At 36.2% G+C, this 24,521-nt stretch overlaps 2 protein-coding genes across 3 annotated transcripts in view; one reads left to right on the top strand and one right to left on the bottom strand.

Annotated features, from left to right (window-relative positions):
* The window catches only part of LOC106169328 (uncharacterized), a 31,502-nt gene extending 21,386 nt beyond the window's left edge, over positions 1-10,116 (top strand). For both annotated transcript variants that reach the window (XM_087017764.1, XM_087017765.1), the window contains exons 3-19: positions 951-1,046; positions 1,408-1,627; positions 2,190-2,298; positions 2,521-2,680; positions 3,147-3,252; positions 3,573-3,675; positions 4,321-4,465; positions 4,785-4,901; positions 5,227-5,325; positions 5,572-5,683; positions 6,117-6,181; positions 6,644-6,809; positions 7,423-7,550; positions 7,763-7,941; positions 8,413-8,560; positions 8,754-8,812; positions 9,399-10,116. In XM_087017764.1, coding sequence (XP_086873890.1) covers positions 951-1,046; positions 1,408-1,627; positions 2,190-2,298; positions 2,521-2,680; positions 3,147-3,252; positions 3,573-3,675; positions 4,321-4,465; positions 4,785-4,901; positions 5,227-5,325; positions 5,572-5,683; positions 6,117-6,181; positions 6,644-6,809; positions 7,423-7,550; positions 7,763-7,941; positions 8,413-8,560; positions 8,754-8,812; positions 9,399-9,546 — 2,160 coding nt within the window. In that variant the 3' untranslated portion in view covers positions 9,547-10,116. The remainder of the gene's footprint in view (positions 1-950; positions 1,047-1,407; positions 1,628-2,189; positions 2,299-2,520; positions 2,681-3,146; positions 3,253-3,572; positions 3,676-4,320; positions 4,466-4,784; positions 4,902-5,226; positions 5,326-5,571; positions 5,684-6,116; positions 6,182-6,643; positions 6,810-7,422; positions 7,551-7,762; positions 7,942-8,412; positions 8,561-8,753; positions 8,813-9,398) is intronic.
* Positions 10,117-11,371: 1,255 nt separating this feature from the next.
* On the bottom strand, positions 11,372-23,662 carry LOC106169347 (DBH-like monooxygenase protein 1). Its single transcript, XM_087017767.1, has 12 exons — positions 22,294-23,662; positions 19,760-19,906; positions 18,947-19,126; positions 18,101-18,187; positions 16,090-16,272; positions 15,606-15,708; positions 15,117-15,286; positions 14,254-14,442; positions 13,634-13,693; positions 13,056-13,189; positions 12,363-12,534; positions 11,372-11,960 (listed from the first exon to the last, which is right to left on the bottom strand). The coding sequence occupies exons 1-12, from the start codon at positions 22,549-22,551 to the stop codon at positions 11,790-11,792; spliced, it is 1,854 nt and encodes a 617-aa protein (XP_086873893.1). The 5' UTR covers positions 22,552-23,662; the 3' UTR covers positions 11,372-11,789.
* Between the last annotated feature and the right edge of the window lie 859 nt (positions 23,663-24,521).

Raw genomic sequence — 24,521 nt, 5'->3', positions numbered from 1 at the left:
TCATTCAATTGTACCCTCAGATAATGCTATAAAGAAGTGTAGAGACAAATTTCTACCAAGTTATATTCATCAGCACCCAAATATTAGGCCTACTCAATGTGAGCAACATTTCACATATGGAAAGATTTAGTTTAAAATTTAGGAAAAGTCACTGACTTAATTTACTAGTAAGAAAGAATAGATTCCCTGACTTAAACAAACATTTGTTTACTTTTTATTATTTTGTCAAGTTTCTTTGTAAATACATTTTGTACATAGGTTACAAAAAAAATTAATCCGAATCTGGAATACTATGCTGAGAAACTCTGTTTCCTTATTTGGTGAATTAAAATATAATTTGTTCCCATCTGCAGTAATTATTAAACCTAGAGCTATATAATGTCTACAAACTGAATGAAGGCATAACTGTATGAAGTTTTGTTGGGCAGTGAAGACAAACATGTCCAAAGTTTATAAGTGCAATTTTCTTTCACCATGATATATTTTGATTACTCTCAGTCACTGTTCAAAAGAAGAGGATTCAAGCTTTCTGGTGATATAAAATATTAAGTGAACCATCGGCTTTTCAAAGAACCCACTCTGTGGTAAATTCCCATGCTACATGTACTTTTACTTTCTCCACTTGCAGGCATCAGTTTTAAAGGGATATTTTTTCTTAAAAAATGGAGCCTTGTTACTAGTAAATTTATGTGTTCATAGAACCTAGTGTATTAGGTAAAATCTTGATTCAGAATGGTGCTTTCTCCAGCTAATCTTAAGGCATATTCATGTATTGAAATCTGTTGGTAGGAGAGAAGTATGGAGAGTCAATTTTTCCAGAAACATTTAAAAAATAATCTAAATCTAACAAAAATTATTCATAACTTTTCTAGAAATGTTAAAAAAATAACTAAATTCTCACAAAAAACATTCATAGTTTCAATTGGACTGGTGTCATTTATAATTTCCAGGCATTATCAAGGCTGGGAAGCTTAGATATTCCAAGTACAGCTGATGCCATTGTTGATATGTTGTATATCAAAAAGAAACCATCACTTGTGATAATAGTAAGTATCTATGGAAGGCTTTTTTACAGTTCAATATAAGATATGGATAACCATTCAGTAAGATACATATACCGGTACTACTGGTAAGTTCCTTTCACATACATGTGTTTAAGTTATTTGAGTTTTATAAATGACTAGTACTTGTACAGGTAAGATATACTCCCTTTATCCAGTCCAAAAAATAAAATTGGAGATTTAATCCCAACATCATTACATTCCCAAAATGGGGTAGAAAGACAATCCATATAAAATGGACACAGAAATGAGTCATTAATTAACTTAGAAAAATTCCCTGAATAATACTTTTTTTTTCATGTTAGATGGTTCTGTTGTTTTAATAGCTATAATATTGTGTTTTTAGATATTTGCTAATGGTGCTGTTGATGTTTGGCAGTTCAACCTTGATAATAAGTTCACATGGATCAAAGTGGGAGACTTTGAACTTTTGGAAGGTCATGACCCAGAGGTCAAGGTCATAAGTGTAACCTTGCATGACCTTCATAACACAATATATTGGTGTGAAAGACATGGCACAGGGGAGGCAGCAAGCTTTAACATCTGCAAAAAAACTTTACCCCCAGGTTTGTTTAATAACACAAAATAAAAAAAAAAATGAAGTCATCATTCTGTGTATATTTGGGCTAAACAAATATCTTTTGCTTTTGAAAAATTTACAGGTACAGGTGTGGGTTTGTTTATACATGTATATGTTATTTGTCTGTGTGGTCATTATCAAACATATTTAAGACACTTTTTATGTTGAATTTTTTAAGGATTGCAATTTGTACTATAAATACTGTCATGTTAATATAATGCTAATGAACGATAATGCTGTAAAGGCAGTAAGATTGCCACTGTAATAGCCTGAGTGTGAGATTGCTTACTACTTCATTGAAAACTGATGTTGAAAATTACAGTAGATGCATAATAGTTAAATTAAAAGTACAATATTGTACTATATATTGTCTGATATGTGTACTAGTAAATATTTCATATGAAGATAGTTTAGTTGATATGTTATGTTGTGAGACATGCCCCCCCCCCCCACCCCCACAGAGAGAGAGAGAGAGAGGGAGGGAGGGGGTGTATTATATTAGAATACTGTTGAATACCAATGTAATATGATCAATGTTTTTGCTTCAGAGTCAGAGCCTGTAAACAGGAGCACAGTGGGGGCCACAGTCACCATATTAGAGGGTTCTCCAAACTGCAGACTTCTGCCTGGGAAGGACTGCCTTATTGTATGGCCTGAGTAAGTACATGAATAAGAACATTCAGAACAGTGGACTAAGAGAACTGCCGATCAAATACATCCCACTTGAATGCTTGTTGCTTAATCCCCGTGGGAAATCTCTTCATTGTCTAATCAACTGAACAATATAATCAATTCATAATGTAACAATGTAAGTTGAATATTTATTATTATTATTATTATTATTATTATTATTATTATTATTATTATTATTATTATTAGGTGTCCTGGTCCTCAAGGTTTGTTTTTCAAGTGGTTTCACCAGACCAGCACTCTACAAAGTCACATCTTGCCCAATGGATGTGTCCACACAGATGACAGAGTCACACAACCAGTGCAATATAAAGACAGTGTGTACAGGCTGCTGGGAATATGGTGCCAGGTGGGTTGTGTGAATTATTTATTTATTTATTTATTTATTTATTTATTTATTTATTTATTTATTTTAAAATTTAAAAAGTATTGATGTAAAAAGGAAACCTTTTATTGATCAGTGTATTGTTGTCTTTGAGATATTGACAACTAGGTATTAAAATAATATATAATAAAGCAAAACGGTTATTTTAGACTTGGAATTTTATTTATTTATTTTTTATTATAATTTTATTTGTTCATTTTATTTATTTTATTTTGCAGACCAAAGCTATTAATTGCCATTGATACTCTATGAGTTTGCTAATTGAGTGTGCTAATAGAACTTATTAAAGTTATATTAAAAAAATTATATTAAGATAAAATTATTTCGGATTTTAGTAGTCAATCTGAGAGAATGGTTTTACTAAAATGCAACAGGCTTACACTATGGCAGCAGTTTTAGAATCCCATCATACAGTTTCGAACAATTTCAGACCAGAGACCTCCCTCAAATAGAAGGTCACATGATTCATCCTGTTACCAAGGCAACTCATCTGCTCTACCATGATGGCTCAACATGGATAGTCTGTGAAGAGGAAGGTATATATACACACAGTATTTAGTGGTGTAAAAAAACAACCAATGATTAGAAAGCATTGATTTCAGCTGGCTAATTTCTGAAAGTTTTAAGTTGAGATTTATCACTTTGCAGAAATGCTAAGATCAGTGAAAAGACACCAAGCTCAATCCTCATCCATTTAAACTGTCATCTTATCTATACCATCTTGTAAAAAGTGGTTTGACAAGGGGGAAACTAATGAATCACTCAACCGTCATTTGCTTGTTAAAATGATCTTAATTTCTGCTGTAAAATAATCAGCACTGTTCAGTACATGGTGAAAGTTTGTGTCATCTTCCAGACATGAAAGCGGGATGTCAGCTGTGCACCATGGAGGGTGTTCATGGCTCTCACTGGCTGATATACAGATGTGCAGTTGTGGCTGTGAATACAAAATGTTTAAGGTGAGTGCTATTTGGGGTCATTTTCACATTGTACAGCACACTTTTCTGTTTAAATTTGTAACATTAGTGGGACATTAAAACATTATAAGTCCTATAAGCACAAATTAATTGAATGCAGACTTAGTGTGTGAGAGACCCATCTAAATGGAGCCCCCATGCTTGAGAAAGCCATTTCTTTAGATCATTGAGCTCATTGATCAGATTAATTGTGATCAGTCCAAACAGTTGGAAAAAGGCTTGTGGAATGGAGTAAAAAATCGATTAAACTGTTTGATAGTTTAGTTTGGATCTAAGGTATGATTTACTCTTTGTGTATAGGAAAAGTGACACTGATGCAAAATAAATTACTTATTGTTAGATTTGTAAATATTTTATGGTTACTTATGAAAAAACTTCTTGTTATAATATACTTGAGAATCAGATTTTAGGCTTTTCTGTTGCCTCATTTAAAAATAATGTTGAGTTGAAATCATACAAAATTTTGAAGTTGGTAGACCGAAGAACATTGTAAAAAGTAGTTCAATCATGCTTGAAAAATGCTTGAAAAATAACTCCATACAGTAGTGAAATTCATCTGATAAATCCAATCAGTATGTGTACCTATCAATACCCGGTATATATACTGTATATACTTTGATATTGCAGGTTCTACAGTATTCAAAATGGTGCTATTTTACAAGAGGTTGATATCACAGAGATAACCTGTGGCTCTCCTCTGGACGTGTGGAACAGCATGGCTAGAATCCAGAGTGCTGGATTTTGGTGTAACTCTGGAGTATATGGCATAAAAGTAAGTGCAAAGTACAAGTCCTGACCCCTCCCTCCCTGTTTCATGAAAAATCCTTATTTGACTAGGATTGTGCCTGTCATCATGTAACATTGTCAACAAAGATTTTAGCAAGGGAACCTGACTGAGCTTTTGTTTTTTTGTTTTTTTTTTGTGAAATTAGAGCCTCAAAAAAAAAAAAAAGTAACCAGCAATCTGGCTAATGTTGATAAAACGACAATTGAGTCTTTCTGTTTTCTGGGAAAGATAAATACACATACCTGGTCATTACAAAGAATAAGGAAAGTGCTTGATCATCTTCATTTTCTTTATAATTTTCAAGATGACCAAATCCAGCCAGTGGACCAAGGTCAGTGGAGGTGCTGTCCCTCTCAACCTGTGTGGGAAACAGAACCTGGCCGCACAGATGGTGGTAGAAGAGGCACATAATTACTACAAGGTGATGGCACTGGGATATGTTACAGGGAATTCTACAAATATTTCAGTTTTACAAATAATATTATATAAAGTGAAAGTGCTAGATTCCAGTTAACAATTTTGAGAATTAATTAAAGAAAATAAGCTAGATTTATTTTTTTGCAAAAATGAGCAGTAAGATATAGTGTAAGAAAATGAAAAGATTACTACACAGTATAAGTATACTTGCATTTTATTTTAATTAACTCTAACAGATTTTTGAAAAATGAGAATAATAAAAAGGTGCCACAAGTGGTTTGTATGCAATGGAATGTTTTTATGCTTATATATGATAAATCTCTTTTCAGTCCAAATGTGTCAACCCCAATACAGATCTTGCCAAAGATCTTTTGCTCAACATGAAGGTGTTTCAGAGCCCGGCTCTAGTTATAGCATTGCTACAACAGGTAAATAGGCAGCATTCATTTCTTTTGATTTAAAAATTTTATACTACTTGTATATAATAATATGTGTCAAGATTAGTGTAAGGACACAGTAAAATACATGTACGTAAACATGTACGTAATTTTACTTCAGTGAATGAAAGTTGAATCAACATTTAGTAGTTCCTTTTTGCCTGATAATTTTAGTGATAAAAGTAATTTTTTAAAACAACAGTGTGGTTAGCTTCTAATTAAAGCAAATATATTTAGGGCAGAGAAAATAGCTCCAACCCAGAACTGTCTTCAGTTTTAAAGGAGATTCAAAAACAGTATGGCAGCGAAAACAGCAAATTACTTCACACAAAACTCAACCAACTTGTAGGTGAGTCAGCATAATTTTCTGTGTCAGCTTTGCTTGTCTAAGAAGAACATTCTATGGTATTTCTACTGTTTATTTTATATTAAACTACTTGTAAAAAATATGAAGATTTTTGCTTGACTGTATATTTTTATAAGGACAAACAAGTTCTTAGAATCTGTTGGATTTCAAAGATATTGTGAAGTTTCACCTTTTTAACAGGTTAGACTCTTTAAATTTGTGCTAAAACAAAGATTGAGAAGCAAGTAAATGTTTCATCTCTGATGCACTAGCTGCAATATTAGAATATGTGATAAATGTTACAGCAATGGAATGTTTGTGTTTTAAATAACAATATATACTATAATGTGCAGTCTTCTTAACTGTCTCATGATCAAAGATGTGATAGTTGTGACAGTGGTTGAGATTGGACACAATTGTGTTTTCCCTGTCCTAGGTCCACTATTACAGGAGTACTGGAGACTGGAAGACAAGGTGCAAGCTTTGATGAAGGATGATAAGGTGAAATAAATGTCTCAAAGTCATTTAGCAGTCTGTACTTCCCATATATATCACCATTTTCTTTCTTTCTTTTTTTTTTTTTCTTTTTTTATTTATTTATTTATTTATTTATTTATTTATTTTATTTTATTTTATTTTTTTTTTTTTGTAAACTCTCGTTTTAAGTTAATGATATTAAGCACAAAAGTAATTTTTCTCCAAGGAAGCTTTGATAAATCATTGATGTGAATTATTAATATGTTTGTTTTTTGTTTCATGATTTATTATGATTCATGTTTATTTTATGAGTCTGTTAGATAGTTGTGGTGATTTTAAAATAAATACCAAAATGACATTTTAGCATTTACTGTATATGGCTGAAGTGTGATGTTCATCAGTTCTTATTGTATTAATTACATTTCTTATCATTTTTAAAAAGACTTGTAACTGAAAACGTACACCCTATGGTTCTGTATATTTAAGCCTGCCCTGAAGCACAGAGAGCAGACCCTGAAGGATGTAATAGTAGGCATAGTTCAGGGCGACAGCAGTCTGGAGGCACGGAGATCTCAACTAGAGCTGCTGGCCGATAGCTTTCCCTTCGATGTCCTGGAAACATTGATTGAATACCTGGATCTCAGTACAGAGGGTGGGTGTGGTACTTGGAGGAAACAACCTATAAACCGTGATTCACCTTTAGGGAGGGTTCAGATAAACATGTCACACTAGCTGGATCGATATAACGCTGTGGGAGATACCCCCTAGATGCAATCGCTGTAATTGGTTTAAATGTGTGACACGTATTGAGTTATTAAATAATTGACTGGCTACTCAGGGAGGCTTATGAGACAATTAAGCTGATAACAGTTAGTGAGAATTGTAATTAGTGAGAATTATGATTAGTGAGAATCTCCGGCACAGTTGGATCGATCCAGCTGTGTGATGTTGAATTTGAATTTGAACGCGGTCTGATACAAGTACTTCTGATAACCCTGAGTTTCAAAGATTATGTACTCATTATTACTGCATCACAGTGTTCTCTGCTGTCAGCATAGATCTGTAGTTGCACTTGACTGTGAAATGGCATCATATATTATGTAAATGTAAGATACTGCACATGTGATATATTTAAAATGATAAAAAACAACCTTCCTGATTTTGAAATTTTACATTAATGAGTGCTTTTTTGTTGTGATTGATATATTATTTGGTCATATCTTTTAGCTTTGGTAAGATGTGTCAGTATATGAATGGTCTTCCAGATCTGTCACAAGAGGCTCTGAGAAAGTGGGCCCCCATACTTGCCTCAGAAGAAGGCAGCAGTGGCTCCACCTTCCCTTTGTTTGAAATATTGTGCAGATTACTGTATACAGAGAAACCTGAACAGCTGGTATGTCCTGCTCCCAGTTCATTTGTTTTTACTTGTACATTTTTTCTGAATGTTGTTTTCATTCTTTCTTTCACACACTACACTTAATATATGAACAAAACTGAATTTTTATGTTTAAATTCAAAAGAGTACGGTTAGATTTTAATATTCCTGTGATATACACTATGGACGTGCAGTTTTTAAAAAACAGTTTCAACACTGTACATTTCCAGATCAGCTTTGTCAAAATGTCCCAAGCAATTAGTGATAGAATTTCTGGCACATCAGCATTCATGCGCCGCAAAGAAGAGCATCAGTTCTATGAAAGGGCGCTGGAGTGTGTGGGAGAGCCAGAAAGATCTGGCAAGGTTGAGAGTGCCGCCATTGCTCAAGCTTCCTTGGTGTTGAATAGGTAAGATCTGAGCAGAATCTGACAATAATATGACAGAATAGAACAAGAAGGATGGAACGAACTTGCCTGATACTTTTGAAATGATTTTTTTAAAAAATTGTTTCTATAGTTTGAAAAGCAGTACTCAGTAGAATACTTTTAAATGTGAAAAATTGTTAACATTAAATGCTGGAATAGAACACTAGACAAAATGTTATAGTTAACACAGCATAACTGTATGATAATTTATATATTAACTAAGATGGGCCTCTGTGCTTCAATGCATACATGTAATACAGGTATAATATTGTAAATAACAAGATTATGTATCATTGGTGAAAGTTATCAGGATTAGCCTGATTTCAGCATTTTCAATCTCATTTTGATCATCTTTTTCTTATGGTCTAGCTAGGTGCAATGGGAAATTGCAAGACTGGTTTTTAGGATTTGCAGTTTTCACAACTTTTGCCCATGAATTATTTTCTTTTTCAGTGGTATGCAAGCCAGCCAGGTGCAGGCTCTCCACATACTGCTGAAGTACCATCTCTGGGTTCCTTCCATTAAACTGGTCCAGCAGCTGGCTGACCACAGTGACCTCCACCTTGAACTCTTCCAGCTGCTTCTAACTGCAGTACTGAAGGTATGGCCACATTCAGATTCACATTTCATACTAACTTGGTTGGTCCAACTCTTTCTTCCTTATTTTTTCACATAAAACAAATTTTGGCAAGTAGGAATAACTTTGCAGTGCATTTTCAAAATGATAATAATAATAATAATAAATGTGGTTTCTAGCAAAATAGCCTGTTGATAGTGTCTGTTTCTTCTTTCAGGCTGGTGTGTTTGCCACATACTGTACCAGTATAATGGAGGCTGTGCCAGATAGAATAAGGTAAGGTTCCTCTACTGTAACAATATATGATCTTGTTTGCATATGGTACTTTTTTATACAGGTACTGGCAATAGTAAAATAATACATGAAAACTCTTACTTTACAACACCCCCTTAGTTGTAATTATATGGAACATGCGTTCATACGGTTATCATTGCATGAAGACTAATCATCCTAAAGCATATTTATATTTGGAAGGGGAAAATGATATTAACAACACAAGTAAACATTTTTAAATTTTTAGTGTTCCAGAATCCCCTTCATACTTATGCTTGCATGTACATTTTTTGTCATATATTAAGATTTATTTGCCCTTTCTAAAGAAATCAGTTACTCTTGGAGGTCGAGTCACAGAGGTCAAATTCTTAAGTGAAACCTCCTTTGTTTTTCACAATATAATTATTAATGTAAAATAAATGATGCAGGAGAGGCCTGTAGCCTAAAAATCTCTGAGACTTTCATGAATATGCTAACATGCAGTGATGCTGTTTATATTCATTTATTTTACAAGTGAAAGACAGATTTGCAGGTCCGGACTGGAGTAAATCATTGTTGAGACTGTTAAGAGCTTTTGTTATCTTTGCAGCATGCCAGAGTTTCTGAGCCTGTTGCAGACACATACGAAGGGAGGCCCACTCTCCATGAAAGAAGACCACATTTTTAGCTCAGATGAACAAGACACCAAGATGGGAGCAATCAAGCCGTTCTTGCTTAAAATGATTGGGGACAGGTGAATTGTAAAACAGGGAGAGGGTTTACAAAAATTAAAATAAAGATGGGATAATTATGATGTACTCTCATACTGGTTCTTTACCTTTGAAACAGAATCTTTAAGGTTTTGGCCTTATCACGTGACTGTCTGGGTCTAGTTGTTACTGGTGTCATGTGGTGTATCATGTATGTGTACAATGACTGTTAATTACTAGTCTTGCTTGCATGTCATAAATAATTTTTCAAACGATTTGAAATTATTGTACCTGATAAACTTTATTACTAGATTGAATTATGTGACATCCAAGTTTAAAGCAATTATAACCCTGGACAAACAGTAGGTGATGGGGATTGTACATTGGAAGAAAAAATTGGAAGAGCAAAGAAAAAATGTTGAACTATTTTTCAAAATAACTTTATTGCATACTTGTTAAGAACTTTGTTTGTCTTAAGAAGGTGATGATGCCGATGTTGATAGTGATTGTATTGTAACGAAAAACATCTCCAAAATCAGTTTCATGGAGTATTTTGCTCCAACAACCCACCTTGACTTTGAACAATTATTGTTAGAATAAAATGACAATTTTCTATAATATTGGATTTAGTGTTTTTCAATGAAAAGATTTTATATGTTTGCTACATTTCTATTTTAAGTAAATTAAAAGGGGAATATCAAATCATATGAATATAATGGCAGTGCATGTTTTGGAACTATTTATAATAACTGTATTTTTTAAAACATTACTGTGAAAATATAATCGTGACCATCAAATTTTCATAGCATGTAAGGGTATGTAGATGTAGCTTAATTGTTTATTTCTCGAACATTATCATCAATGACAGGACAACCAAATTTTCAAAGTTATAATGTACGTATTGTTTATTTAGGATAATCCTAAGCAATTTTTCACCATTACATTTCACAAAAATGTGTGTATATTTGCCTCCAAGATAATGTTCTATTGCATAATAATACCCATGGGTGCGTGTAAAAATATTTGATTGTCGTGAGGGAAAAGAAATAACAACAACCTGTACTTGACCAGTTAAAATAATAGTAAAGTTATACGGTCTGGAAAGAAATATGAATAAACTTTAATATAATAATAATAATAATAATAATATTTATTTCTTAAAACCGTACTATACTACCGTCTCAGTGCTGTTTACAGGTAAAATTATCAGGATTACAACTAATTATATAGATAATAAAAGCTAAGGTAAAAAACAATTAAAATAATTAAAGCTGGTTAAGATAGTAATGGTCTGAACAATAAAACTTTTTTTTCTGATAAAATGAGAAAATATTAATCAAAATACTGTGAAAATAAGAATGTTTTTAAATCTTTTTTAAAAACCTCAACACTATCAATAGTCCGAATGTGTGAGGGTAGTCGATTCCATAAAATTGGCGCTGAAATTGAAAATGCCCTGTGGCTGTAGGTTTTGGTTGTGCACACAAGGGGCTTTCTCTTTGTGATATCAATATCCTTTATAAAATATTTTCCTTTTATATAATACTGCCTGTATAAGGTCCACTTTTTAAAAAAGAGTTTAATTACAGCTTTACTATTAAACTGTTAAGTAGCCCTGCATTTATATGGGCACTTCGTGGCAAATAGGATGTAAATAATGTAAATAGCTTTGGCAAAAAATGAAAAATAAATAAACAGGTTAGGCTCGTTTCGGGAACCTGATCTAAAATCTTAAACGCGTTAGAAATATTCTGTAATTCAAATATTTTTACATTAAAATATCTCGCAAAGCTACTGAATTTGTCAATACTGGCCGTAAGAAAATGTAAGTACCCGATGCCGATATTTCCTTCTGACAACACCAAAAGACATATTGTGAATTGTAAGTTATTTAATAAGAAATGGTACAAAACATCGAATACAATTGGTAGGGGTCGACTAGTGATTAATGAGTAGGAGAGGAATGAGTCCTCAAGGAAAATGAGATTTGTCGTAAAAATCCCATCATTTTTTTCTATCATCACTAATGTCTACTGACCAAACAAAAAAAAAATAGATAAACGATTGATTCAACATTAACATCATTGTAGATTCAACAATCAATTCCCAACGTTGAAACATATTTTCAAATTCAAACACAACTGAAACATTGAATAATCTAGTCTACACTTAGCAAAAATAAAAAAATCAAACAAGAATCATAAATGCTGATAGGCCTACAATGGTTTGTGTCTGCTGGGTAAGTTAATAGCCACGGTTACAATCTTGGGTAGTTTCTGGCTCAGAATCCGTTACACCAGTCCTGCTGCCACTGAGAGAATGAACACCACCAGAGCCTGAAGGGTGACTGCCAGTTTGGCGCGTCCCTGGCCGCTGTACGTGACCACTGTTGTTCGGGGTGATTGGCACGTGTTTGGCAAGGTGTATGGCGTCTTAACGTCGACGTAGGCCCCGACGGTATACTGGAAATTTAATACTTCGAAGGTAAGCCCTACATGTCTATGGACATAACAGAACGCAGAAAAGTGGATGGATTTTACATGGGAGGGAAAAAAGAATATTGACTTTATGATAACTCAGACCTGTAGTGCATCGGTAGATCTACATGTATGATTCTGCTGACGGGACGGGTGGTAAAAGGAAAATGTGTCTGTTGACACACACACACACACACACACACACACACACACACACACAACTTCCACCACCACTATACATGCACGCTCCACAGTTGTCATCTCGGTAAGATCTGAGCATACTTTTCTATCTTAGCATGTTTGAAAATGCAATTACTTTTACTAATTTTTATTAAGTCTGTTTACTAATTTTGTAAGTCTGAAATAATATCCACTAAAATGACTCACTTCATCGCGCCCATAGTATTCTGCGTGGATAGCGTTCCTTGCGATGTCCTGATATTTCTGTCTTACTGTGGCATTGGTCCAGTCCACGTCGCCGAAAACGCTATGTAGCCGACCAATGCCCGCGTGTTTGGCAGGCGCTGTGATATTGAGGACGAAGCCGTCATATAGTGTTCTAGAAAATAAGGAAAGATTATATATTGACCGATATCAAGGTGACAGCCGAGCGTGGATATAATGCTTTCATTCAGATATGCAAGCTTACCGCTAATCTACAGTTAGGACACGTAAATCTATATATTGATGAAAAGTAGTTAGATCTATGATATCAAAATTAAAAGTAATATTATACAAGTAGTCCTATATATATATATATATATATATATATATATATATATATATATATATATATATATAGGGCCTACTAGTTATAACTCAACTTAAACGTAGTTTTGAACACTAATATGTTGAAATCAGTAGATAAACTTCCATAAGATACTATATATTCTTTTGTTCACGAACTTATATTCACTTGAAATGTATCTATATGACCTAGCTTCGAAGTTTACGTTAGGACACGGACAAAATAACCAAATACACACTGGATGCCTTGTAATGGTAATTTTGTCCACGGTTAGGAGTAAAGCTTCTTTTGTATCTTGGCAGCGGTACGGTTGTGCCCATCTCTATACTTACGTGTAACTTAAACCCGTGCTTATCTTCACCAGGTCTTCCTGCTTGGGGTAGCCAAGACAGAAGCTCCAGCCGGGTACTCTCGGATAATAGAAGGCAAATGTTAAGCACATTTCGTCTTTGGTGCCAAGGCCGGCCTGTTAAAAAACACAGAATAGGTACCTTTAATTGGTGCCCTGTGTTGGCGTTTCAATTTAAAATGGCATCACAATTAACGGGGACTCATCTGCCCAGGTATGTGATTTTAATTTAATTCATTTAATGAGATATTTCATGATCAGTTAAACCGGCTATGTTGTGGGTGAATGAGGATAACTAATCAATGATCATGGTGCCAAAAATTGAAACTTTGTCTCATGGAGTTTCGATTTTTCAGAAACTAAATTTTTAAGAATTGCATGTAGAGAAGTTATGTAGTATGTGCACCGCAAGGTGTTACTTAGCTTTTGTTTGTCGCCATTAATCATACAATTTTGAGTTCTAACTGTAAAATATAAGTATTACCCCCCTCCACATGCACGCCCCCCCCCACACACACACACACACACAGCAAGAGAGAAAGATAGTGAACTTCTACTCACTTTTGTTACTGTGCTTCTCGAGGACGTTTTGTACCGACAATAACTTACCAAGTCGTCGCTCTGAAATAATATAATATAATATAATATAATATAATATAATATAATATAATATAATATAATTACTTATAACCTCACGATCTCTCCATAGATTGATATGGTGTTCACATTAGGCTTATTATTTGATCAACCTTTGCTGATTGTGTATGTTTGAACCCCGAATTTCTGAGACAACGGTAAAATATCTCTTCTAGGCCAATACCGGTGTAATCAGCCAAGGTTACAGCGAAGGATATTGAGCACTCTAACAATGACTCTGAATCTCAACGTGAATAATGATCAGATTGGAGAAGATTAACCGTGTAGATGTTGTTGAATTATAGGCCTACATATATATGACGGAAAACGAACGGCAACGCTAGTAGTTTGCGTGTTGCTATAGTAGTTGCGCATCCTGCCGCCAGCACTTACTAAAACTAGACTACAAAGCTGATAAATATACAGACACTAAAAAGAAAAGAGCATTGCAATAGCATCTATTTTGAAATGTAAAAATTAATCCGAAAAGAAACTGCCTTTTTATTATTTTATCATGTATTTAATTTTGAAGGAATTCAGTTTACCGGGAGAATTTTCACTTCATTTTTCAAAAAACGCAGTTCTTGAAAATTGAAGTCATAGTTGTCGTCGTAGGCGATGTATGGGAGTTCAACACCATTCCGGATGTGACGTAACCATACTCCAGTTCCGGCAAGATGGGTGTGCAGGTTCACCGCAAACACGTTGATACCGTCAGGCTGCTGCGCCAATGCCTACGTCACAGAAATAAAGATGACATAAGCAAATTATCTTCAACACCAAATTAATTACCACTACCAAATAATATATATATATATAATCAACATCAACAGGCATATTAATTTAAGCTACTGAAATGTCGACATGTAGGCCTAACACCTACCCAAGTTATAAGTAAAACTTGGCGTCTTTTTTTATGCCTATAGGCCCTAAATATAGCGTCAGACCTCTACTAGTAAAATAGCAAAATAAATGAAAATCTCTACAATCTTTCCTTTATCACCGTGGTATAGCCTATGAAAAACCGTTAGAAATCTACGATCGTTTTTGAGTTTAACATAATTTTCTGTTATATCTAATGTAGCCTATGCCTATCGGGGGAAGTCATCAGTTTCTATCTCTATTTTGAAATAACTGAATAAGAACTAAAAATGGTCGTAATTTTTAACGGCGTTGGCTATGGTACACTTTATTGGTTAAGGGGAAGTGATGAAATGGGTTGTCGAAGGAAACCAAATCCTATACTATTCAATTTTTTCTTCTGCATTGTTGTTGTTGTTGTTGTTGATTATTATTATTATTATTATAATTATTATTATTATTAATTTTCCTTTGGGGAGTAGTTCGACCACTCATTGTGCACGTGTGCCTTTAAATTCCTGATTGACCAAAATGGTATACTGGTTACCTTGGCCATGGTTTGAGCAGAGCATTGTCCCCACGTGTAATAGTCGTCGTAATGTGGTGGAACAAGGAACCAGAGAGGGTTAGTCTGCATTCCGCTCATCAGAACACCTGCGTCGTACTGACGGCGACGTGGAATCAACCACATGCGCATTCCGGACGAATCGACGTAATCTGAAATAGTGGTTGGGAATGACAATGAATGTTGGTGGACGCAGAGAGGATAGGGAAAGAGGGGAAGGGGGTTGGAGGCCGGACCAGCAGATCTGTTTTCAAGCACAAATTTGTTTTCATACTCCGAAACCAAGAACAGTTTCTGATGCACTCACTTCGCTTTTAATCGGAAGTCGGTTCGTGGGATGATTAAATTTATTATATTCGTAAAGGGATATTTCTCAATGTTGGCAGAAAACTAATTGGGACAATTATTTTCCACAAACTTCGAAACAACTCCTGCTTTAGAAATACATGTGCAGGGCTACATGCTACCTACCGCTTCTAAGTCCTGGGTTATCGTAGTGGGTCTCTACCATAACAAACCTTGGGTCATCCTGACCTCCAAACGGGAGGCCCACGTAATCAGGGAATGATTGTGACTGAAATGTACAGAAATTCCGTGTGTTGATTATAATTCCAGAATGAGTAAAACAGATTTGTACTTGCAGTTTACAATTTTTTCTGACATAAAATTAATTGTAAAAATGCAAACTGAAGTTAATGTCTAGAGTTTGATGCTATGCCATAAATTGAAAATCCTGAAAATAACGTTGATTAAATCGTTTTTCATATTAAAAATCACAAATGAGTTAAATTTATCTAATTGGTCGCGAAACAAAAATAAGTCTCCGCAAATAAAACACAGTATGGATGAAATTATCACATTTTGAAAGTTTTCAGGTTTGTGTTTTAAAAACCAGTGTGCGCGCGCACGTGAAGGTACGTGCGTATGTGTGTGCCATAATAAACATCACACGTACCTCTCCCCCAATAGCCCAGGCGTATAGAAGATGTTCGCAGTTATTGAAGTCTTCGGGCATATTTTCACTTCTGCATACCCCTCCTGTCATGTGAAGGTCAGAGCGGTTGAAGCCTGCAGGACAGCCATAGATAATAATGTGATGAACAACGGCTTCATGCCCAGCTTGAACAATTGGATCCACCTAGAGCACAAAAGGAAAGTAACATGATTCCCACGCCTTTGTAAGATTCCAATGCCTCGGCTGATCCTTATCAAATCGCCAGTCGCATTGCAATAATCTTAAATAAAGAGATCGAACAGCTTGAACAATTGGATCCACCTAGAGCACAAAAGGAAAGTAACATGATTCCCATGCCTTTGTAAGATTCCAATGCCACGGCTGATCCTTATCAAATCACCAGTCGCGTTGCAATAATCTTAAATAAGGCCACACTTTTTTATTTTTATGGATGACATCCTGCGCGCGCACCGATTTTCATCCGTTCTCCGAAAAAAAAAAAAAAAAATCCCCCCCTCCCTCCAACGAAGTCGGTTGTCGCAAACTTCGTTATTGAATTTGCCGGAAAATAAGCTTTCTGCGCATGCGTATTATCGCCACGTGGAAATATGGCCGCTTTGCCGTCAAATGAATCGGCAATCCTCGGCTCATTCCGCAAGCTCCATACTATTGTCGAGTGCGGAGACATCCGAGTAGTTCCGAGTGCCTTCAAATTCATCTCTAGGATTACTTTCAAATTACACGACAATTAATTATGTGAAGTCATAGAGAGAATGGGGCCGTCGTTTTGGATTGTTATGCCATTGATATTGGGCATGGAGATATCCACTTTTTTACAATTATGCGAAAGGCTGGCGGCGGCCAGCGATTATCGCCCGGAAAATTTCAGTGACATTCTGTCCAAAGCAGCACATACCAGGTTTTTTGTAGCGAAAAAAGGGTCGATAGGGCGTCAAGGTATTTGGTGGGCAGAAGGTCGGTCAGGCCACCCGACAGTTTGGCTGCTACGTGTGAGTCGTAGTAGACCAAATGGCATCGACCGAAATTACCTTTTGTAGATTTGGTGGTATTAAGCATATCTTAGCATCATTTTTTAAGATTTCTGTGAAGTGTTCATAATGCTTTAATATTCTGAGAGTACAAATAAAGACACACTGTTTGTTAAATATTTGTTTTATTGATTGTTATATCAACAAAATGCATGAAATAACCTAAATAGATTTGGTAATGTGCAGCATATTTATCAGGCCCATAGCCAGCAATTTCAAAGTGGGGGTGCTTTTTCTGAAAAAGTGGACCTTTTTCCATGAAAACTTCATGTACTTAGATCAAATTTTACCCAGAGTGGACCTTTTCCCAGCAAAAGGGGTGGTTCTTTCGACCCCCCCCCCCCCCCCCCCCCGGCTACGGGCCTCTCTATTCATGACTTTTTTTTACCTTTCGAAGTATTCGCAATGCTTTAATATTTTGAGAGCATGGAAAAAGACACATTGTTAGTTTAATATGTGTTTCTGTGGTAAATTTGTGTTTCCAGCTGTGCACTGACAGCATTCCTTTACTTAAGCAGCATTTTTTTTTGGACTGTTTTTTTTTCGCCCTCTCGCACCGATTTCGGGGTCCCAAGAGGATGTCATCCATAAAAATAAAAAAGTGTGGCCTAAAGAGATCGTTCTTTGGATTTTCATTGTTTGACAGAGGATTGATAAATAAATAAATAAATAAATAAATAAATAAACAAACAAACAAACAAACAAATAAATAAATAAATAAGTAAATAAATAAATAAATAATTAATTAATTAATTAATTAATGTAATATGGAGAGAGACTTTCATAAAGTACTAAGATTCCGGTTGTTGTGATAGGTACATGGGTAAATAGATAGATATATAGATAGATAAATCAATTGACTACCTGATCGATTGAAACTCATCAAAATAATTGTGCTTATCGCCACTGGATGTGTAAATATAAAAATATGCGGTTTCTCAGCAGTGATGTTGCCCACTTACCCTGATCATATGGTGTGTACCGTTGAATTTTGGGAGCAGGAACCCAGTGCACCAGTACGTGGTGTCCGTGTCGTTTGGGATGTGTACCTGTGACAGAAAGAATGATGCAACGTACGTTATGATACTTCATGGTATATTACCACTTCATGGGATAAATTGAATGCCCTGATTTTACTTACAAATTAACTTCTCAGGATAAAATGAGACTTCGTCTCCACATAAGGTATTGCCTGCGACTTCATGAGACGTGTATGTGATAAAAGAAAAGGGATAGAGATATACCACTTTGCGCAAATTACCCATTACCGACAAGATATGTAAAGACTGAGTACCGTGGCAAGACAGTAAGGCGCGGTTACACAAATGCAAAAATTCGAGCCGAAAAGAAATGCTTAGATGCTAAATCAACATCTGGCACACGAGGTCAAAAATACTGCCCTAATTAATGACTATAGTCACATTCTTTATCCAGGAGAAGCTGCACTGTTTGAAACGCACTATGACTTGCTGCTTTGTTTATTGGCATTTTTGGAACAGCGTTTCAGAGTTATGAATAGTTGATTATGTTACTTGCAATTTGTATTAAAAGAATTACGAAAGTTGGAAGTGACTTTGAAGAAAAAATGTGCATTTAGCTAGCTAGCTAGCTAGCTAGCTAGCTAGAATTTACCCCCCCCCCCCCCCGCCCCCCATTTGAGCAACATTTTCCACCATCATTTGAGAGTGAGGCTGTTGGTGGAAAGAGAAATAAGGTGTCAACGGATTTGCTACTGGAAGTAAATGGTCCGCAGTATCTGCCAAGATGATAACACTTCAATACATACAGTTATAAGAGTTTCATCTTACCTTGTCGTTTAGCAAGTCGATACTGTAGGCGTCAGCCGGAAGCGGTTGCTCCTGTTCTTGTCTGAAGGGCTCGAGGAGGTAAACGCTCTTCACTCCTCTATTGCTGCTATGGTACTGCGGCCCGCTGGCAGTGTCGGGGTCTCCATCTCGGTACGCCCAGATCAGACGCATGGTGCTTTCCTGAAGGCCATACATAGAAACAGTGTTATTCAGTAAGTATATGTTTTAAACGGATCCATTTAACATCGGACCCATGGTGGTTCAAGGTTTAACCTGGTGTCAAAATGTGTTTTTATATTGAAAGTTTTAACGTCTCTCTTAAAACTTCATCCTTTTAATTTTTTTTATGATCAATATCTTTTAACTTCCTTTTGAAGACTTCTTTCGAACAGCCTTTTCAAAAACTGCTTATATAATGTTTTATTTGAAAAATTAAAAATTTGAGAATCTCCGTCAAAAAGAAAAAGTTTCTATTTGTGCTTTTGAGAAATTCCATTCCAGAAGATACATGTACACGTAGTCCTACAGTGCGGTACGAAAGTTGGAAGTGATAGCTCAGTACAACGTACAGACTGAAGTAATCATGGGTACTAATAAGTCTTTTCTGTTAAAGAGAAAAACAATCAAAAAAATGCGGGCTATGACGGCACGCAACGCAGATAGCCTCGGTTCACATTATCTTGTATGGTGCCTACTGAAGACAATAAGACCCTACCTACTAATGGGTACTGGCTTTATCTATTTTATCATAATCTGCGCGGTACCATAATGGACACAACCAAAAAAGTAGAGTATTCAATGGCATCCACTTACTGTTATTTCGAAGTCCTGGTCGTCGCATGTCTGACGTTTCCTCTTGAACAGCAGTGTCGTAAAAGTGCCGTCCTCACTGCCGCCCAGCACCTCGACATCCTGTTTCGTATCTAGTACCGGTTGTTGTTTGCCCGTTGCATGGCGATCCTGAAAATAAGGCGCAGCCCCATATATTTAAATATACAACTGACGCTGTGGCATGGTTGTTATCAAACCTTTTTGAACAGTATAAACCCGTTAAAATTTCGAGGCTTTATAAAATAGACATCAAATCTTGTTCTTTATTGCAATAAAACACACATAAAATACCGGGTACAATGTCTAATGTGCTCTTGCCTAGCCAGATGAATTGTTAAAATTAAAATAGCGAAATTTTTCGTGCTGATGGTCAGTTGACGTTTCTCCATATTTGGGAGGAAGAAGTCTCTACTGAATCTTCATACAGAATAAAAATACGAATATCCCAGGGTCTTCGGTGTAAAAAGAAGACTTGACTGCAGGTTAACATGACTATCTATCTAGGCCTACTACCTAAATCAAATTAATAGGCCGAACTCATAAACATTCCTACGACCAGTTTCTTAATAAGTGAAAAATGAAGAGAGTCCTACTATTCAAATGTATTTTGCATTCTTCTTGGCTATAATGCCTGATGCAATTTGCGTAGTTTTCTTTGAATTAGTCTTGTTAAATCTTAAAAAAAAAACAATATGGAGGCATTTGGCCAGGTTTAATTTCACGGGTCTACTCATTCGATATGCATCTTTAAAAGGTGTTTCCCACACGCATGTTTGAACACATGTCTATCGAGTGGTCTGTCCACAAGGTAAACACTGACCAGTGCCCTTATCTACACTGTACTTAGTTACTTAACACTGCTGTAAATATTGTCATTGCAACACTATCACACTCACGCTAACAGAAATGTAAGCAAGTCTTGAATATTGTAAAACAGCACTATTAGTGAGACAACGCCCTTGCAATATCTTAATTAGCCTCCCCGAGTGGTCAGGTTTTGGAAAGAACTAGGACCCAGCAGGGGTCAGTGTGACAGGAATGGCAGTCATACACATCCTGGGTCTCATTTAAATAGGGTTAACCAGACGTATCGGGGTTAGTATATGGGACCTTGGACATAATAACAAAATGGGACGAATGTGTCACCTGCACGAAAAAAGGAAAATGGACTACCTTCTGATATCAGGGGCTTCTAAAATAGTATACAAATAAAATCATGAATCGTTTTAAAATATTATACAAATCTTGGACATAATTTTATGTCTTTTTATGTCCAAGTTAGTACAAATTAAAGTATGAGAAATAATTTTGTAACAAGTCAGAGAGTAGAAACGGATTGCGGAGGTGCCTGCGGGACTAGGTTACTAGGCCTAAAATTATTATGTGGTACCATACTCTTGTCGAATGTTGCACCATGACGAAAGGAAATTATACTGTTACAACCGACGGTAAAAACAAGTCATCTCAGAATATAATACTGCGCCTCTTTACAAGACGAAAGTAATTGATATGTTTTCGATTGACAGCTTTCTCTCTCTCTCTCTCCGATTAATGGTATCACCTGTCTCTCTCCCTCAACGCCTCCTCTCTTTCCCTTAAAGACCAAAATATCAAAATTTCTCTTGTTAAGCCAGTCCCTTTATTAAAAACTTCTTTGGGGGGGATCCATTGTCCAAGGTTTAAATTGAACGAGATTCTGTAATATACTGTGGGTGTACAGTAGGGAACAATTATATGGAGCTTGCAATGACTGCTGTTATGTAATTCTCACGTCAGGGCTCTTGCTTCTATTCGAAAGGAGTGGAGCCTTAAGTAAACCTTGGACATAATAACGAAAATTCGTTATTATGTCCAAGAGTAAACCATGGTAGTGTATATAAATATATGTAAACGTGCAGAGTAAACCTACTGGATTATACTACATTTATTTATATGACAATATAATCTGTGCGTGTTTAAAACGGCTTTTTATTTTTTGAAGCAGTGTTAAATATACTTTATATCGTGATTAGATATAAGGGGCTGCCGGATGAGGAAGGGGCAAAGGGGGCTGTTCCCGCCTACTCCCCACGTCCCAAAGCAGCGTTTGAAAATGAAATCTTAGGGAAATCTATACATTCAAAACGCTCGTCAGTGTCCTCGTAACTGCCTTCGTTAGGTTTCAAGTATTGTATTGCCGAACAGGCGATTCTCGTATGAAGTAATTTGTGAGTCTGCGCCCGACCTCCAGCCGTCTTAACGCTGCTTTAAAATGAATTTGAGAGTTTCGTCCTGATCGGACTGTGTATTCCGAGTTCTCCCTGCAGATCTCATGTCAGTTAAAATTGTGCACAATTTATAAACACTTCCAGGCATTGTTTTTCCTTCAGCTGCCACAGAGCTAATGGGGAACGATTACTACTTCATGATGTTATTCAGACGCCTTCACTGGGTAGACGAAGCTTCCGAAATACCCAATTTGGAAATTTAATAAAATTATCGCTTTTCTGTTCTGAATAAACGTAGAATTATCTTACCTCTATCGTGACTTTTCCATCTTTCACCCATCCAATGATGATGTCTGCCCCTTTCATTCCTCCCGAGGGAGAGAACCCCAGGGCCACATAGCCCGTAGTGCGAGCCGTCACGTTGAACGTGATAGAAGTGTCATCAAACTTCCAATGAATGAAGTAGTCGTCGTCTTTGAGAGATGCATGGTGGGTGAAGTCATGGCTGTCTGCAGAAACTGCGGCTGCCAACAGCAGAGCGGCCACGGTAACCGTACAGGTTAACATGTCTTAATTACTTCAGAGAAAAAAAAATCTTGCAGATGTTTTAAAAGCGTCGATTTCAAGCGCGAGTTGCCAATGAATTTCACAACACTCGCGCCGTCACTCACAATCGGAAGGAATGTGACCTCCGTATCGTAATCTGTATCTTATATAACCACACAGGTATTTCTGTTGAAGAACCTCCGTAGCCTATTTAGACCAATGGCAGGCACGTAAACAAGGGGCACGACGTTAAGAAATACCTGCTGCCGGGCAACAGACTGCGTTTACACACTATATACATACTCGGATGAAAGTCACATGAGAATGAGTCCGGCCCTACTCACGGCGTGCGCTGCACTTGTCGGCAGAGGGAAACATAGCGATAAGACAATTTCATAGCACGGTTATTATTACTGTCATTCATGATAACACTATGTCTTTTGGTGCACTTTTTACTTCAAAACAGTTGATAAAGATGTGTAAGTTGGTTATATTACAAAATGTTATGACGATTCAAAGCAATTTATCCACATACAGACGACGTTTAATATGGAATATTTTTTCCAAATCATTTTTCTTTGTTTTTCCTACTTTTCCGACTCATTAGTGACAACAAAAATTTAAATCTTGATTAAATAACTTTTAATAAACTTTTCAGTGTAATTGTGATGTCAAAAAACGCTCTTATAAGTGTCTAGTCACAGCAGTGGTCAGTGGTGCGTCTGGCCTCATATAGGGCTACTAGGGCTCTAAAGCGACAAGGTATTCCTTCTGACAGATTCCTTGTTTAACTGGAACAATATTCCAGGCATCGATCAGAGCTTGTCCAATTTGGTTCAGATTTGTTGTAGGAACAGTAGACCGTTGATTTGGCAAGTACTGGCTACCCATATATTGTCTATAGACTTAAAATATGGCAATCTTGATGTTCGCGGTAACTGCTCAGACCCTAAATGGTTGGTTCTGCAAGTAATATGACATACAGGTGCTCTGCTTGGACGGATATTTCTATCTTGTAATGGGAAAATGTTCCTGAGGTGCCCTCTTTGAGCAGTTTGCATTTCTCTCCAGTTAGTCCAGCGTGCCATACTGAGCAGGTACCCTCTACCAGGGCGACTGTCTGATAGATTTTTTACAGATATTCACAGATATGTCTCTAGATAGATAGATGGTCATTTTGGTTCTAAGTCTTAGAGTTCTAAGTGGTAGAGGGTACTACGCAGGCACAATACTTCGGTAAAATAGGATTAAGTCCGCAGGGCTGATCTTATATTTATAGGTCGCTTCAGTTGACGGAGAAAATAGTCTTGCACATACTTTTATATGTACATGATCCACATGAGAACCCCATTGTAGGTAATAAAATATGGATGCCCTGAAGTTTGAAATCAGTTATCACACAGATTGGAGTATCATTTATAACTTTTGGCGGAAGGTCTGGCATACAATGTGTAAAATTTATGGTCAAGCTCTTGGTTTTTTGTGGCATTCAGTTTCATGTTGTTATTTTGTGTCCTCTGCACGATTTCAACCATTGTGTTTGTAAATTTCAAACACCGTAGTATCGTCAACATATTTGTAGTCTGTAATTTTCAAATCGGGCACGATATATGCCCAAGGACTTCCATTCCCAGCAATGCATGCCCTAGCACTCCCTTTCCAGGATGTGCACTCCTGCTATACCGGACTTGGTCCGAGTGATGAAGAACCTGTCACTATCTATCTGTCGATGTCTTTAATTATAACGCAAACTTTTTTATCTAGCAATGATCGTCACGCTCTGGCCCATAACTAGTGCCGAGTGACAGAGTACTTAATTCTACGCCTGCCGATGTACATAGTAAATTCTAATACATTGGTGATTGTAGAGATAGAAATGCATTAATCATCACCTACGTGACTGCAAACAATGCATTTGAAAATTATACCAAAAAAATTGCATATTTGCGCAGGCCATAAAAAACTATTTCCAGATAAACTATTTTAAGCAT

The sequence above is a fragment of the Lingula anatina genome, chromosome 7 (genome assembly GCF_051362555.1).
Source record: "Lingula anatina isolate TDL-2025a chromosome 7, LinAna3.0, whole genome shotgun sequence".
NCBI classification, from domain to species: Eukaryota; Metazoa; Brachiopoda; class Lingulata; order Lingulida; family Lingulidae; genus Lingula; species Lingula anatina.
Note: the sequence above shows the minus strand (reverse complement) of the source record. Positions and strands in the feature narration are given on the sequence as shown.